We start from the raw sequence: 16,560 nt of genomic DNA on the forward strand, positions 1-16,560 counted from the left end.
TCCACATCGTGGACATTTCTTACAAGGAAGTACTGCACGAACTATTATACATTTATCACCCTTGGCTCTTCTGAAGAAATGAAAATTCATCAGGGTCAGAGAGGGGATAAATGTCTCCTGTGTGCATTTATATGCATTTTGATTACTTTTATTCATTCAAACAATATTTGAGCATAAAACCCACTGTGTGACGCACAACAAAGATAGTGAAATGTCTAAGTTAGAGATCCTTCCCTTTGGAGATTCTCCTCTAGGAAACATGTATATTAACTAACAAGGCCAGATGAGGTTGGTGGAGTCAATGTGCAGACACAAAAGGCAGCAGGAGCTTAAGCAGTGTCAGATCATGGCAAGCTGGGTGGAGAGGAGGTTTCACTTTGAAAGTAGTGCTTGAGCTGATCTGGGGGGATGGGCAGAATATTGCTGGGCGAAGGCAATAGGGACAGCATGATATTTTCAAAGCCTGGGTGAAAAAGGATTATTTAATTGTATGACCCGTGTGCATACTGTACTTCCAGGCACTGTGAAAATGACTACAAATACGTGATTTCCTTTGCTCCTAACATAATACAATTCTTTTGAGTTAGAGATGATGATCTCCAACTTAGAGATGAGAAACCTTTGGTTCAGAGAGACAAGCAATATGCCAAGTAGTGGACAGAGATTCAGACAGCAGCCTATCTGACCCCCGGAAATTTTGTGCTTAACCACTGCCATAGGCTGAATGTTTGTGGCCCCCTCACCCCCAATGTGATGGTAACAGGTAGCAGTGCCTTTGGGAGGTGATCAGGTCACAGGGTAGGGCCCTCATGAATACGATTAGTGCCTTTATGAAAGAGACCCTAGAGAGCACCCCCGCCCCTTCTGCCATGTGAGGACACAGCAAGAAGATGCCATCTATGAACCAGGAAGTGGGCCCTCACCAGACACAGAAGCTGCCAGAGCCTTGATCTTGGACTTCCGGTCTCCAGAACTGTGAGTGATAAATTTCTGTTGTTTATAGGCCACCCAGTCCATGGTGTTCTGTTCTGGCAGTCAAAACAGATAAAGACAACTGCTGTGCTATGCTACCTCCCTTCAACGCCCTGTGTTTCTCCCTTCGCTTTGCAATCTTGAGAGAGGTTTTCTTTGTAAAAGGTGGCCACGAAATTTCCAAATGTAGCTTATGTTTGCAGCCAAAAGTAAGGCCCTTGGGTTTTTAGCAAGGTGACCTTGATTTGCTGTAGCTCTGTAAAACCTCACCTCCATTCTGAGCGTGGATGTGTGTTGGACAGTTATTGCTTACTAACTGGTGCTAGTCTAGTTGAGGCACTCCTGTGAGAAATGCTAGGGAAGGCAGCAGAAGCCTTGCAACCTAGTGCTAACCACAGAGCAGTCAATGGCCTCCCTGATCCCTGCCCCATGCCCTGGGGACCTGATAAAGGACATTCTTTTTTTTTCTTTAAGACCCTTTTAAAGTTTGATTCTCTGGATTCTCTAATAATTTACTATTTTGTGTTGTGGCAACTTTGTACAATAAAAGGAATGTCAGAGGTTGAAACCTCCTTTATGTGCACGTGACATCGATTCCACACTGACTCTTGGCAGCTATACTCTTCTTCCTCAATTTTGGCCTCATCTTCCTAAAACACCAAGTCTTACTCCCAAATGTGATATCATTCCAAGCATTAGCTTTCCAACTAGTTCAGAGAAAAATGAAGGAAATTACAGTACCCATAGCAAATACGCCTTAAATAATGAGGCTGAATTCCAACCTTTTAAAAATATCTTAGCCAGAAAAATGTCTTATGTTAGCCTATCTCAATTCTTATGATTCTTACCACAAAGAGGCAACTGAAGTTTCATCTCAACTACTCCAATTCCCTTCACCAGACCACTAAGCGGGGTGGGGCACGGTAAGAACGGGTACCTGAGTAGACTTTCCAGAAAGGAGAGCCGAGGATGCTGGGAGCCATCTTGAATTCTGGTGAAAACAAAGAATCTTTGGTATTCCATACTTCTTACACTAGGCATCTTTCTCTTTTCCTCAAACACAATTTTATGAATGAATATGATTAGACTGGAACTTGTTATGCTGTGAGCTAAGGAGGTTCATCCTGGTTCAACCCAGCGTGGGTCATTTTAGAAAACGTGCTTAGTCATCTAGCATGAAGAAGCTCTCAACCTGTACCCGTGGGGAAGTGCTCATGACAATAATTTCTAGAACTACAGTTTTAAGGCAAGACACACATTAGACACTCTTAACATTTACTGACTAATGATAATATATACAGATTGCCTTATGGAATCTCCACAAATACTGTTTTATTGTTGTTTCTGTATAAGAATACAAGATTGGGAGGAAAGGGTCATTCATTATTAGTATTGTACCCCTTGTATTGATGAGGACATTGAAAAACACAGAAGGTGAGTGGGAAGGAAAAGGGGGAGGCTACCCGGCTCTCCTGATTGCTGGCATACTGTTCTTCTCAGTTCTTACTAACTTACTACACCACGAATCTTCCCTTTCCTTAGGATGGTCCTCCATTCATCTAAGTATCTTTTAAGATTTGACTTCAGCGTTATTTATACTTTGAAGTCTCTTTTTTTTTTTTTTGAGATGGAGTCTCACTCTGTTGCCCAGGCTGGAGTACAGTGGCACCATCTTGGCTCACTGCAGCCTCCGCCTCCTGGGTTCAAGCAATTCTCCTGCCTCAACCTCACAGGTAGCTGGGATTCACAGGCGTGTGCCACCACACCCGGCTAATTTTTTGTATTTTCAGTAGAGATGGGGTTTCATCGTGTTGGCCAGGCTGGTCTCAAACTCCTGACCTCAAGTGATCTGCCTGCCTCAACCTCCCAAAGTGCTGGGATTAGAGGTGTGGGACACCGCACCCGGGCTGAAGTCACTTTATTTGATACAAAGTGATAAGTAATAGTACATTCCACATCAGGTTTTTTTGTTTTGTTTTGCTTTTTGTTTTTTTTTTTTTGAGACAGGGTCTGCTATGTTGCGCAGGCTGGAGTGCAGTGGTGTGATCTTGGCTCGTGGAACCTCTGCCTTCTGGGTGCGAGCAATCCTCCCGTCGCAGCCTCTTGAGTAGCTGGGACTAAGGCACTCGCTACCATGCCCAGCTAATTTTTGTATTTTTTTCTAGACAGTGTTTTGCCATGTTGCCCAGGCTGACCTTGAATTCCTGAGTTCAAGTGATCTGCCTGCCTTGGCCTCAGAAAGTGCTAGGATTACAGGTGTGAGCCACCGTGCCCGGCCCATCATCTTTTACTTGCTTATTTCCTTGTGTGCCTCTCTTCTGTGGTAGATAACATGCTCTGTGAGGACAGGAACCATTGGTCCCAGTGTCTATAGAGTCACTCAGTAAATCCTTGTTTAAGTGAATGAACCTCCATGGTCACCCCAACACTGAGCTCCTGCAGGAACTTTTACCATTCAGTTAGCATTCAGAATATGTGAACTTGACCCCAAATAGATGAAAAGCAACACATGCCTCATCTCCTTCTGGCCATAAATATTCTGACTAAGAGAGTTTCATATCTCTGATCCCCCACTACAGTTTATATGCTCAATGAGTGTTAACTATGAGGATAATATTTTAATACTATTTAATAAGCCTCATTCTGGGACCTTATAATTCAATTCTGATGCAGGTTTTCAAATTATGTATCGATAGTAAGCCTCTCTGATTATACCACACATATACACAAATGAAAGAAGGGATCCTGAGAAAGTTCTACCAATGATCACAAGATGTTTAAAGATGAAGCAAGTAAGTTTCATAATTACGGATAAAGAAATTGCTTCCCACAGTAGTCAAAATGCTTACTTTCTTCAATATGACTTCCATGTGTGCACCGGACAGTCATCTTACCCGCCACAGTTCCCTGATCTGCACACAGCATATTCATAAAGGGATTCAGATTTGTGGGACTAACATTGAGATTAATGCAAGAAACATCAGTTTCCCCAGGTATATGTCAAAGCAGACAAGAGATCATAACTTTCTAGGACGTTTTATGATAGCAGCTGGTAGACCACAGATCTACCTACCTAAAAGAAAATCTGATAAAGGAAAGCAAACGTGGTTACAATTATTCATACTCCTACCGTGGGAGTTTCATAAACAAAATAATAAATATTTTTACTTGCAATGAGATCAACTTAAGTGATTCGCTGACATTCTCTTGAGGCTTAAGGCTTGTCTTTAATGCGAAATACAAATCATATTTCTTGTGGACACATTTTAATAATAAACTTAAAAGCATATGAGACAAAAATAATGAAAACATCGCAATGAAAACCAGACAAACTATCTACCACTTCAAAAGGAATGAATGAAGACTGCTCGTCAACACTCTGATGCAAACAACCTCAACACAAAATGCCACATATTGAACTCAGGTTTTATGGAAAGAGAGTCAGCAGGGATGAGAAAAAGCTACTACTTGAAAACAGGTAATTGACCATATGGAAATATACTCACCTAATGCACGCCTGTGTGCGTGTAAGTGTCCGCACACACTCCCTCTCTCTCACACACACAAACACACACACAACTTGTAGAACAGATTTGATTTTGGTTCAATTCAAGTTACTTCCCATCTCTCTGCAAAAATCTCACTTGCAAACAAAAAACAGATTTGGTCCCTTTTTGCTTTAGGAAAGGACAAAACATTTGATGCCAAATCTGTCTGGTCTCTAAAATTCCAAGGCTGCCCCCAAGGGTAAGAAATTGGAACACTCACTGCCTCAGGAGTATTCAGGGGGAGTCTTCATTGTCTCTCATTTTGCTACTTGGGTCCAAAGGCCATGATATAAGCACAACCAAGGGTCCCTGTGGAGCAGCTCACCTCTGGGTCCTGTAATGACAGGTCGGTGATGCTGTGTGAATGCCGTTCCCAGGGAGGAGGTCTGTGAAGGGGAGGGGCTGCTGAAACCAGACTTCTCCGACTTCTTCAGTGTGGTTGGAGATGGCATTCCTGGCAAGAAGGATCAACTGGTAAGTACACTTTAATTCATAGAACAATGATCTGCGCAACCTAAAAGATAACATCTAAAGAATTAAAAACAAACAAAAAGAGGAATCCACCTGTGAATGAAAAAGATGTTTTGAATTGCTTTGCATTTGTCACAGGAACAAAGAAGTGACGGAATAGCCCCCTGCTAAGTCGGTCTGTATTTGATTGCAATTTATTCTACTTAATCACAGTCCATTTTTGGGTTATTGATCTTCTCTAATAATACAGGGTTCAACTTTTGCAGTGTTTCCTAAAAGTTGTTTGTGTCTGTGACCTCTGGGACCCCCAAAAGGAGACCATCCATGCTTATGAAGACTTCGCATGCAATCATTTCATCTTGTTGGTTATCTTGCTTTGAGACCGAATCACTTTCTCCATATTTTAAATAAGTTGGCTGTTTTAACATAAGAATACCCTCAACAGTGGCAACTTAGTTGTTCATTCAATGAATTCTTTAGAATAGAAAAAAAGAAAAATAAAAAAATCTTAAATGCCCTACAATTGGGGACTGGTTAAATAAGTATGGTATAACCAATGTAAACAATATGGTAAAAGAGTAATGACGTGGCAAAACATTTATAATATAATGTCAATTGAAAAAGGCGATTACAAAATAGGATGTTATACTATGACACCATCGAAAAGGCTATTTCTATGCACAGAGAAAGAACTGGAAGGCAATAAGCACAAACTATAATGGCAGTTCTCTCTGTGTTGAATTTGGGTGATTTTCATTGCCTTCGTTTTGCTTACCTGTCTTTTCTATGATGAACATATATTGCTTTCATGTTAATACAATAAAAGCTTGTTTTTTTAAAAAAATACTTCTACTATTGTGCCTAAGGTTTTCACAGCATTTCCAGCATAGAAAATACTTTGGGAAGAAAATAATGGAGAAACAGTTTCTTGTAATTACTGGATTTGTAATGTTCTCGGCAACCACACTGACATACCCAACTGGAGGCATCTATCAGTTTGGTAGGGTGCCAATTAAAACAATGACAATTTGGATACAAAAATAAGAGAAATGACTCCTAGTCTCCACATCGGGGGACAAATTTGGGCTCTCTTAAGGTTGTAGCACAAAATTGGTCTGCACTGATGTTAAAAGAACCAAAGTCCATTCTACTTATACGTGTTTACATGTGCTGTGCTCTGCCCGTGACCAGAGAATTATTTGGGTGAACTGGAAAAGTAATAAAAATCATAATGATATTAACATGTAACTGTGACTGAGTACCATGTACTGTGCCAAGCACTTTATAGGTATAGATCTGTCCAGAAATTTAGTTAGTTTGGCCTGTATCTAAATATGTCCCTGTTATTTCTGATCACAGATTTCCTTCATGCAATTCTACAACATGACCTTTGAGTGTGACTCAGACTCTGTAAGGACAGAGTACTGGTCTGCTTTGTTCCCTTCTATGTCCAAGACATCCAAGGGTCTGAAACACCCAAACGATCTGAAAAGATGTTTAAACTACTTATGCAGGTCTCAGCTTTATCTGCAGCTTAATGAATACATGATTAAACATAGCAAAACTTAAGAAAAATTGCAAACTGGTAAACACTTTTGCATCGTCAGACGTAAGTACAATATAGAGTGGTATGTGATTTCATACTAATTTGACAAATTTGAATCAGATCCTTTCTAGATCAATATCCATGTGATTTGAATTAAAAATGAAGTCACTAAGTCAAGTGACTTTAGTTATACTTGTTGCTTGCTGAATCAGTAACCAGTCACACCATGCCAAAGTTCTAACAATGTAGGATGCACTGAGATTTTGGGTGAACATTCACTGCAAGTAACCTAACCTAAGGTATCATCATGTAATTACACTAAGGAGGAGATTTCAAATAAAAAAATAATTAAAGAAATAAAAAGCTACCAAAATGTAAACAAATCTCCCAACTCATTTAAACCTTTTTGTGTAGACCAATTATAGGCTGCCAACCATTCCACTGATTTAAATTTAGTCAAATGCCTGAACTGTATGTCATAAAACAGAAGCAGAACAGATAACAACAACAACAACAAAATCAAAACTTTAAAGATGCAGATTTTTTTTTTTCCCCAGATAATGGAATCACTGATGAAATCTAGTATCCTAACTAATCTTATTGGCGATAGCAAATGGCTGGACTCAAGAAAAAGTTATGATTTCTTTGAAAAATTCATGTTTTCTAATTCATGCCATTCTAAATCTGCAGGAATGTTGACATGATTGAAATTCACTATTTATGCTTCTAAAAGGAATTATAAGTAAAATTTGGGTAATAACAAGTATTGAGAATGACCAAGCTGGTAAACAAGTTCAAAAATAGCAAAATTTATGTCTTCTTTGCAAGGGTTAAAGAGGAAAGAAATACTGTTGGCATGCAGGAAGAACCAGCCAAACTATGTATAATCTTCTAAATTTATCACAGTCAAGTAATATGAACCCTGAGGCTGTCATGAATCTCAAAATTACTTTGTGTTTTCAATTTTTAAAGACTCGTATTGAGCACATTTCCTTATTATATACTTTAGTATTTTCTCTACATGCATAATGTATGTTTTGGTTAATTTGCTTTGTATATTTAATTGACCAGATGAAATTCCAAAATGCTAGTAAACTACTCTCTGTTAAAAGCTAGAGAACATTAATCTTGGCTTTTATTTTTGAAATCAAACTTGGTTCTGTACATTACTTTAAAAATAAACTCCTTTTTAAAATTTTTTGCCAAATATTTATGCACAACTGTTACAAAATTACTGTATGGATTAATGACTGATTGGCTTTCTTTTAATGAATTAAAACTTTAATTTCAATATATTTTCTAGAAGTACCAGATTTTTAAAAAAAGATTATGGATGAAGTAATCCTACCCCTTTTCTGGAGGAAACGAAATGTTACGTCAAAGTTCAAAGCAGAAACATAAAGAATTTTGTAGAATAAGAAGCAGAAATCTAGCATACTGTTTTCTTTCAGTGGGGCATTTCATCCTTTTGATGGGTATTAAAAAAACCCAATGACAGGAAACAGAATTGGAGGTACATTTCAAGAAGGACTTTGGCTTGTCACTGGTTTTCTAAACATCCAGAATTTCTGAATTTTGAATTTCCCTCTAGTCTGCCAGTTTTCTAAGCTACATGAGTCATTCCAAATTGTGTTCAGTAGACAAGGGCAAACATATATGGGACTCTAGTCATGTCGTGGCTTTCACCTCTGGAGGCACTTATAAGTGTAAAGTTCAACAAGAAAACCTTGAAAATACAGGTCAAATGCACTATTCACAAAGATTCCTTCAAATTCATCGCTGGTATTTGTGGTAGTCAGGCTGGGCTGGTGGCTCATGCCTATAATCCCAGTACTGTGGGAGGCTGAGACAGGAGGATTGCTTCAGGTCAGGAGTTTGAGAGCAGCCTGGGCAATATAGTGAGACTTTGTCTCTACAAAAAATGGATTTTTAAAAGTTAGCTGAGGCCAGGCACGGTGGCTCATGCCTGTAATCCCAGCACTTTGGGAGGCCAAGGTAGGCAGATCACATGGTCAAGAGATTGACACCAGTCTGGCCAACATGGTGAAACCTGGTCTCTACTAAAAATACAAAAATTAGCTGGGTGTGGTGGCGTGTGTGCCTGTAGTCCCAGCTACTCAGGAGGTAGAAGCAGGAGAATTGCTTGAACCTGGGAGGTGGAGGCTGCAGTCAGCCCGGATCACGCCACTGCACTCCAGTCTGGTGATAGAGCAAGACTCTGTCTCAAAAAAAAGAAAAAAAAAAAAAATTGGCGGAGTACGGTATATGCCTATAGTCCCAGCTACTCAGAAGGCTGAAGCAGGAGGATCATGTGAACCCAGGAGTTTATGAGCTATAACCATACCACTGTACTTCAGCCTGGGCAACAGAGAGAGACCTTATCTTGAAAAAAAAATTGTGGTACTCAGAATTCTAAGATGGTTTCCTAGTTCCCAACCTTGTATAATGATGCCTTACATAATCCTCTCCTCTTGCATGTGTGAGACACTTGTGAATATGAAACACGTCATTCTTGTGAATAGGTTATATTATACCACAAAGGTGATTATGTTGATTAGGTTATGTTCTATTGCAAAAGACTTCTGCAGATATAATTAAGGTCCCCAATCAGCTGAGTTTGAGTTAAGGAAAAATATATTATCCCTAGCGGGCCTGACCTAATCAGGGGATCCCTGTATAAAAGGAACTAGAAGTCAGAGAGATTCTTCTTCAGGCTTTGAAGAAGTCAGCTGCCATATAGTGAAAGGGCCTGTGACAGCCACATGGCAAGGAACTGCAGGGGCCTCTAGGAGCTGAGTAGGGCCCCTTGCTGACAGTTAGCTTTCAGAAAGCAGGGACCTTAGTCCCAAATCCACAAGCAACTGAATTCTGCCAACAATCACGAGAGTTTGCAACAGGCCCTTGAGCTCCAGAAAGAAATGGAGTCTGAATAAAATCTCATTGCAGCCTCGTATGACCCGAGCAGAGGATCCAGTTCAGCTGTGGCCAGGCTCCGGACCCATGGAAACTGTGAGATAATATTAAGAACTGTGTGTTCTTTCACGTTGCTAACTCTGTGAAAATTTGTTCTGCAGCAACGGAAAACAAACATGATATTCAAATATAAGACTATTGCAATGCTAGACATGTGTGTATTAAAGATCTTTACTGTACAATAATTACTCTCTATAATTCTGAAAGTTTCCCTTAGTTTTACTTAATCCACCCTAGGTTGTACAGTCTTCCACTAGCCTACACTCACCCAGAGAAAACGGTAAGATGTATTCTTAGAAAATGAGCTAGAAAGTGGGGACATAATACTTTTGAAAATTTATCCTTCTCCTGATTCTTTCGAGAAACATCAATAACAAAATTAGATTGAGTGATGTGAAAAAAAAACTCAAAAAAATTCTCAGTGTCTCCCCTAAGAAATTAAGATTTGTTTTAGGTAACTTTTCACTGCAATTTGATATTACACAAAATAAAAAGAAGAAAAAGGAAAACCAATAATAATTAATGTTACCTCTCTGCTACTCCCAAGTTATGATATTTTTCAGACACTTTGACCAAGAACTCTACAGTGACAACCGTAAAGGAAACACTACAGGAATCATTAGGAAGTACAATGCTGTGTTTTTTTTTCCTTAGGTATCTTCTTAAAGGGGATATTTTTAGGAGTCAAAGGAGCTACAACATTAACGGGAATGGAAGAGAAGGGAAGGATCACCATAAACTATAATTATTCCAGTGACAATCGAACAACACACTGGATTTTTCAAAAGGAAATGGTAACTTCTCAGTGTTAGTGCTTACTTTGTTAGAGCACCTATCCAAAAATTCATTCTCCTGTGAAAAGTATCCCTGGTTAAGTGCTGCTCGGGACAGCAGGACCTTCTCTTGTCTGTCGCAGGAGTTTGGGAGATGTAATTCAAGTTGTCAGAGAAGATTTAACGGGTGTATGTTCCTTTCTTCAAAGTGACAAAGTCAAGAATAGAAAGTTTAGTTTCAATAATGTTCATTTATAGTCACAAACTGAAAGTCTGAAAGCAAGCAACCTCAGCACTTTAGTTTTTAAATCCAATACAATAAGCAGGTTAGAGAGGACCCCAAAATGTTGCAAGTTTAATTGTTCATGACTTGGATAGTGTCCTGTTCATTGTCATCATTTAATTTCCAACAACCTATTTTTATAACTGTTATTACCAGAACAACTATTACACCAAACTTAAAGGCTGAAAGGCAACTGGAAGCATTCATCCATCACGTGGCCTCAAAAGAGGCAGGAGGCAGCTACAGAGATTAAATCTCTGCATATCGATCACTTCCAAAAACCAAGCTGAAAATAATAAAAGCTACAAATTACGGAGTACCCATTACGTGCCACACACTTATAAATACCTCAAATCCTTACATTTTCTTTTCTTTTTTTTTTTTGAGATGTAGTCTTGGTCTGTTGCCCAGGCTGGAGTGCAGTGGCAAGATCTCGGCTCACTGCAACCTCCACCTCCCTGGTTCAAGCAATTCTCCTGCCTCAGCCTCCTGAGTAGCTGGGACTACAGGCACGCACCACCATACCTGGCTAATATTTTTATTTTTATTTTTAATTTTTATTTGTGGTAGACACAGAGTTTCACCATGTTGGCCAAGCTGGTCTCAAACTCCTGACCTCAGGTGATCCACCCGCCTTGGCCTCCCAAAGTGCTGGGATTACAGGCGTGAGCCACTGTGTCCATCCCCAGATCCTTACATTTTCATCTCAGATAGGTAGCTATTATTATCCTATCTACCCATAACTTAATATTCCAGACATTAGATATCAAGTGATGTTAAGCAATTTGTCTAGGATCATATAGCTATTAGATGGTACTACAGATCCAGGTATCTCTGGTTCTCAAGTACATACATTTTGTAAAACCCTCATGTAGTTTCCCTAGTATGCTATAAAAACAGTGTCCTATTTAAGTCCATAAAGTATAGTTATAGCTGAAGTTTTAAATTTGGTTATCCAAAGGGGGGGAAAAAAAGGAAGGGTGTATCAGATACGAAAGTGTATACAAAAAAAACTCACTCTGAAGTATACTAGGAATCATTTGTCTTATATATAAAAGTTTTTTCTTGGCTTTAGTAGGGATCACTTAGGATTTTATCAAACACACACTGAATGAATTATCAGCGATTCTAACACAGAACCTCCACAAAATAAATATCACATAGATTTAGAAGATAATGACCCCAGATGTTGAGTTGCAAAAGAGCATATACATGTTTTATATTTACAATAGGCCTCTTGCCTATTCAACAAGTTACTTCTTCTATAAAGCCTGCAAACCATGTTATGTCTCTATAACAAGAAATGACAAAAATTTTCCTCTTAAGACTTGTTGATAGTGTCCAAGCCTAGACTATATATTACAATGCAGTAATAAATAGCTCACTTAACCAGAGGCTATAACACACACAATTATTTAGAATTCAGTAATTTGTAAAATCAAGGAAGGCCCCTGAGTGTCTAAAGTCAGCATTAAAACAGGCAACTAAGTTGAGGCATTTAACTCATAGGGGAGTATATCTTTACAGAAACTAAGAAGTGTTTCAAGGAGAAGGCTGCAATCAACTAAGTTGAATGCCACTGGGAGATCACGTATAATGAGAACAGAAAAGGATCCACTGGATTTGGCAACATGAATGTTTCTGACAGTCTTGAAAAGTGAGCTGCAGGAGAGTGAGGCACATAGAAGACAGGATAGAATGGTTTATAAAATCAATGGGAAGTGAAGAAACAGGGAAAATGCTGTAGTCAACTTCCATGAAATGAAGGAGGAATCGGCAGAGGAGAGTAGAAAAATAGGGTAGTGGCTACAGGAAGAGGGAGGGAAGCAAGGGATAGCTTTCTGAAGGTGGAAGAGAGTGCAGCACGCTTGTCTACTGATGGGAATGGTCCAGCAGACAGGCAGAAAGCCATGACTCAGAGGAGAGGGTGCCTGAGGCAGAGCAGTCCTTAAGAAGGCGAGAGGCTACACAATTAGTGAGTGGAGGAGCCAGGATTTGAACCCAGGCAACCAAAGCTCTTGCTCCTTTCAGTGTACCGTGCTACCAAGATGCCTATTTCTGGGGGAGGGCGCGGGGGAGTACTACTACTTATGTATCTTATTGATACAAACCTATCATGAGCTGATTTAAATGTGAACTATTAATGACACTTGAACATTTTTCTTCTTGCAAACATTCCAAGTCTTAATGATGCTAACTGCTTTGTGACTCTTCTTTTTTACACTCAGGCATTCAGATTCCCCTACTCCACTAGATCTAAGTGTGGGGAACAGACAACCCAGTCATGTCCATCAGACTAATGGTGTTAGCATAAATTTCAGTGACATTTCTCAAACCCAGAATGAATGCTGAGTACCAGTATCATCTTTTGCAAGTCATCCACCATCAGATTTACACTCAGACACATCTCTTCCAGACGCAGAGCTACAATGCACTCTAGTAATTCCCCCACAGGCAGGAACAGGACCTTTCTAGAACCATTTAAAGTACACCTTGTAATTAGATTATCTCTAACCATGATGCCAAATAAGTCTGTGATTGAACAGAAGAATCCCACAGTTAAGGGACCATTCTGTTCTCGTGAGCATAAACACAGGCTGTGTGATACAAGGAGGTCATGGAAGACACTGCACGTTTGTTACATGTGTGTCCTAATGATAAAATCCATTAGGGTTCATTCTAATATAATTTTTTATGATTAGCACACTCAACAATAAAAAGGTAAAGCAGACTATTTTGACTTTTAGCCTTTTTCAGTGCATAAAAATGTTTTAAAATCATTTTTATGATAGAGAGCATAAAGAAAAGTTAATATAGCTTCTGAGGTTTATCTTTCTTACTCTATATGCAGCCATTGAAAATGAGCTAAAAGGACCCCCAAAGAATTATCACATCATAAAGAAGTTCAGGTAATTTAAATGGCTTGGGGACACCAGTGATTTCTTCAATTTTTAAAAAATGGGAGTACGGAGTAAAAATTACATGGATTATTCAAGGGGAAAGAAATGATGAGTTCTGTAATATATTCCAAATGTTCATTTGTGAGTGAAAATTTACAACCAGAGAGAGTAAAGAATAGACACAAGGAAAATGTCATATAAAAATCTGGTTTCTGGGCCAAAAATAAAATCTCTTGACTAGTTGGGGGATTTCCTCTCCTTTCAAGGTAAACACAGACACCCCAGTGACAGGACTGAAATAAAAAAAAAATTGTGCTACATGCTCCATATACTTATAAGAGGTTGGAGATTCCCTACCCATTCCATCTGCCCCCTAGCCATCCCATCCCCCCACGTGTTCAGGAAAGGACTGATTTTGGCTCAACATAGCAATTATACGCATTCACAGAAGGACTGAGGATAAAGAAGACATTTCTGAGAAAACCAAATTATTTCTTTGCATAAACAATACATATAATATAAAATAGCATAATGTTTTATTCATTCTCCTTAGATATCCAGCTGAATAGTAAAAAACTCAATCATACATATGTTTGGTTTATATCTGCCCTGCCCAATATGGTAGCTACTAGCCACATGTGGCTACTTAAATCTAAATTAATTAAAATTAAATGAATTTAAAAATTCAGTTGCTCAGCATAGCCACATTGCAAGAGCTTAGTAGACATATGTGGCTCATGGTTAGAATATTGGATACTACAGACGCAGGACATCTCTATCACTGCAGAAAGTCCTATTGGACAGCTCTGGTCTACATGATATGATATCAAATAACTTTTTACTCTTTTGGTCATGCTGTACAACAGTAGATAAACCTTATTTTGTATTGCTCAGCATGGTTAGTCTTTTTTTTTTTTTTAAGTTCCAAAAGCAAAACATATTCACTGTACAAATATAGACTGTATAATGGGGAAAAATGAAAGCCTTTCCTCTCCATCTCCAACAAGTTGGAAGTAACCCAGTGTTCAAGCTTGGTAAACACCCTTGTAAATACTTTCGCTGGCACATAACATTAGCCTTGATGATGTGAACTTTGGTATTTACTTAAATATACTCTCTTCTGTCGGTTAAAACATGATAGAGAGCTAGAGTTTAAGGGTCCTATGGATAAAATTTAATTTGAAAGAAATGCGTAGTTTGCAAGGGTCCATGTTTGGGATACGCCTGTGCTGGAGCTCTATTAGTTCCAGTGTTCCCTGGATACAAGCAGAGCACTTAGCTAAAGTAAAAATTTGAAACTGATTGAAACATTTCATAGGGGAAAAAGAAAGAAAAATTTAGCCCTCTTCAAATTGCTTGAACTGTGAAATCAAGTAATGAAAACGAGAAAAGGTTCTGTCAGCTAGAATCTAAGGCTTCGTGTCGTCAGCATTTTCTTGCTAAATCTTATTATGGTAAAGCATTTGCTTTTTCATCTCTGCACTCTGTTCATCCCACAAATAAACTGCTTTGACCTCCACCTGTTACTTAGTGAAATCTGCCTGCCATCCTTCAATAACCCTATTCTTTGCCTTCGAAGGCCTTTGAGTCAAGGAGAAAGTGGGAAGCTAGCATTGTGCAATGAATTGAGCTGCTATCACTTTATAAGTATTCAGCAGTTCACAGTTCAAGCTAGAAGCTACATAGCAAAAGAAAATGAATTTTTTTAAAGGTAGTGCTTACGAATACTGGAAGAGGGCAATACATTCCATCATTTTAATCTCAAATTTTTTATATAAAGAGGGTTTCTCTTGAGCTCTTATTTAATGCAGAAAACTTCTAGCCCATTCCTTATAAGAAAACCTTTCTCTGAAAGAGCTTTGCCTTCAGTTTAGGTAGATGAGCCAAAATATCACTTCAAAGCTTAAAAATACTTCAAATTCAAGTATGTTCATTATACTCATATTTTACAAAACGAAACGAATGAACCACTAACCTCAAATGCAGCTTCATGGCTGTAGAAGGACCACACTACTATTAAACACTATTAAAACAAACAAAAAACAATAAAAAGGGAAATAACTGTATTCATGTAAATCACACAACTACATGCGTCATTTTCTGAAGCACTGTATCTGACAAAATAGTTTGCTTTTTTTTTAACAACAATGACATATCAGAAACAAGTATGCTGTGTAAAACTGCACTTCTAATGATTAATGCTACATTCAACAGAAGAGATGGTGTCTAATTATGTTAAATACTTATCTAAGAGGGATTAGCAGGCTGTTTCTGCTCACTGTCATTCTTTGTGACAACGTAATGATCCATTTACTTATGAGTGCAATTATTAAAAAGCATGCTATTTTCTTAACTGTCTTCATATCTTAGAAATATTTTATTAAAAATTACTTATTTGACACTAAGGGTAAATGCTTGGCAGAGTTTTGCATATCAATTAAGTAAATGAGTTAGTTCCATCAGTCACAGTCTTTGTTGGGTGTCTCATTCAAGTTGGGTGAAACTTGATCACCGTAATCCTTTCATATTGGAGTTAATGATTCACCCTTTTTTTCTCCTCGTCTTATTTGTCCAAATCCTAAAGTTTGGTTTTCACTTAAACTAAAAACTGCTCATGGCCGACATTTTCTCTGGAGTCATGATTTAACACTTCTTCTTCACATTCACACCTTTTTTTGGAACCGAACACAAGGATCCAATTTTACACAGGCAACTCTTCATAGACCAATCAGAACGGGTTGCTAGCTATATACCATCTTTTGCGGCTTCTTCTACTCATGCAATGAACTTTATCCAGCACTTGTGAGGAAAAGGTCTTTAGACAAGATAAAAACAAGAAAGCAAACCACAGTGGGCACTACAACTAGGCTGGTTACCCCCAAACCAAAGGACTATTTCTATATGTGTCTAAACAGACAAAATTAGGTTACTCTGTCTTTGTCCTTCCAGTTACTAACTCTCAAATGACAATTGCCACCAACCTGGCCCTTGGGTGTGAAAGACAACCGAATAAGGGTACTGGGTGAAAGTTATTTACTGAATTGCTCCTTCAAGGAAGAGTTTATCTATGTCTACAGCTTTTGTCAACTTAAGA

General features: G+C 38.6%; 1 protein-coding gene across 3 annotated transcripts in view; it reads right to left on the reverse strand.

The window, feature by feature from the left end:
- Positions 1–16,560, reverse strand: part of NFIA (nuclear factor I A) — a 381,808-nt gene that overhangs the window by 77,384 nt on the left and 287,864 nt on the right. For all 3 annotated transcript variants that reach the window (XM_023187422.2, XM_023187427.2, XM_031933997.1), the window contains one exon: positions 4,846–4,974. In XM_023187422.2, coding sequence (XP_023043190.1) covers positions 4,846–4,974 — 129 coding nt within the window. The remainder of the gene's footprint in view (positions 1–4,845; positions 4,975–16,560) is intronic.

Source organism: Piliocolobus tephrosceles, chromosome 1 (genome assembly GCF_002776525.5).
Source record: "Piliocolobus tephrosceles isolate RC106 chromosome 1, ASM277652v3, whole genome shotgun sequence".
Lineage (NCBI taxonomy): Eukaryota > Metazoa > Chordata > Mammalia > Primates > Cercopithecidae > Piliocolobus > Piliocolobus tephrosceles.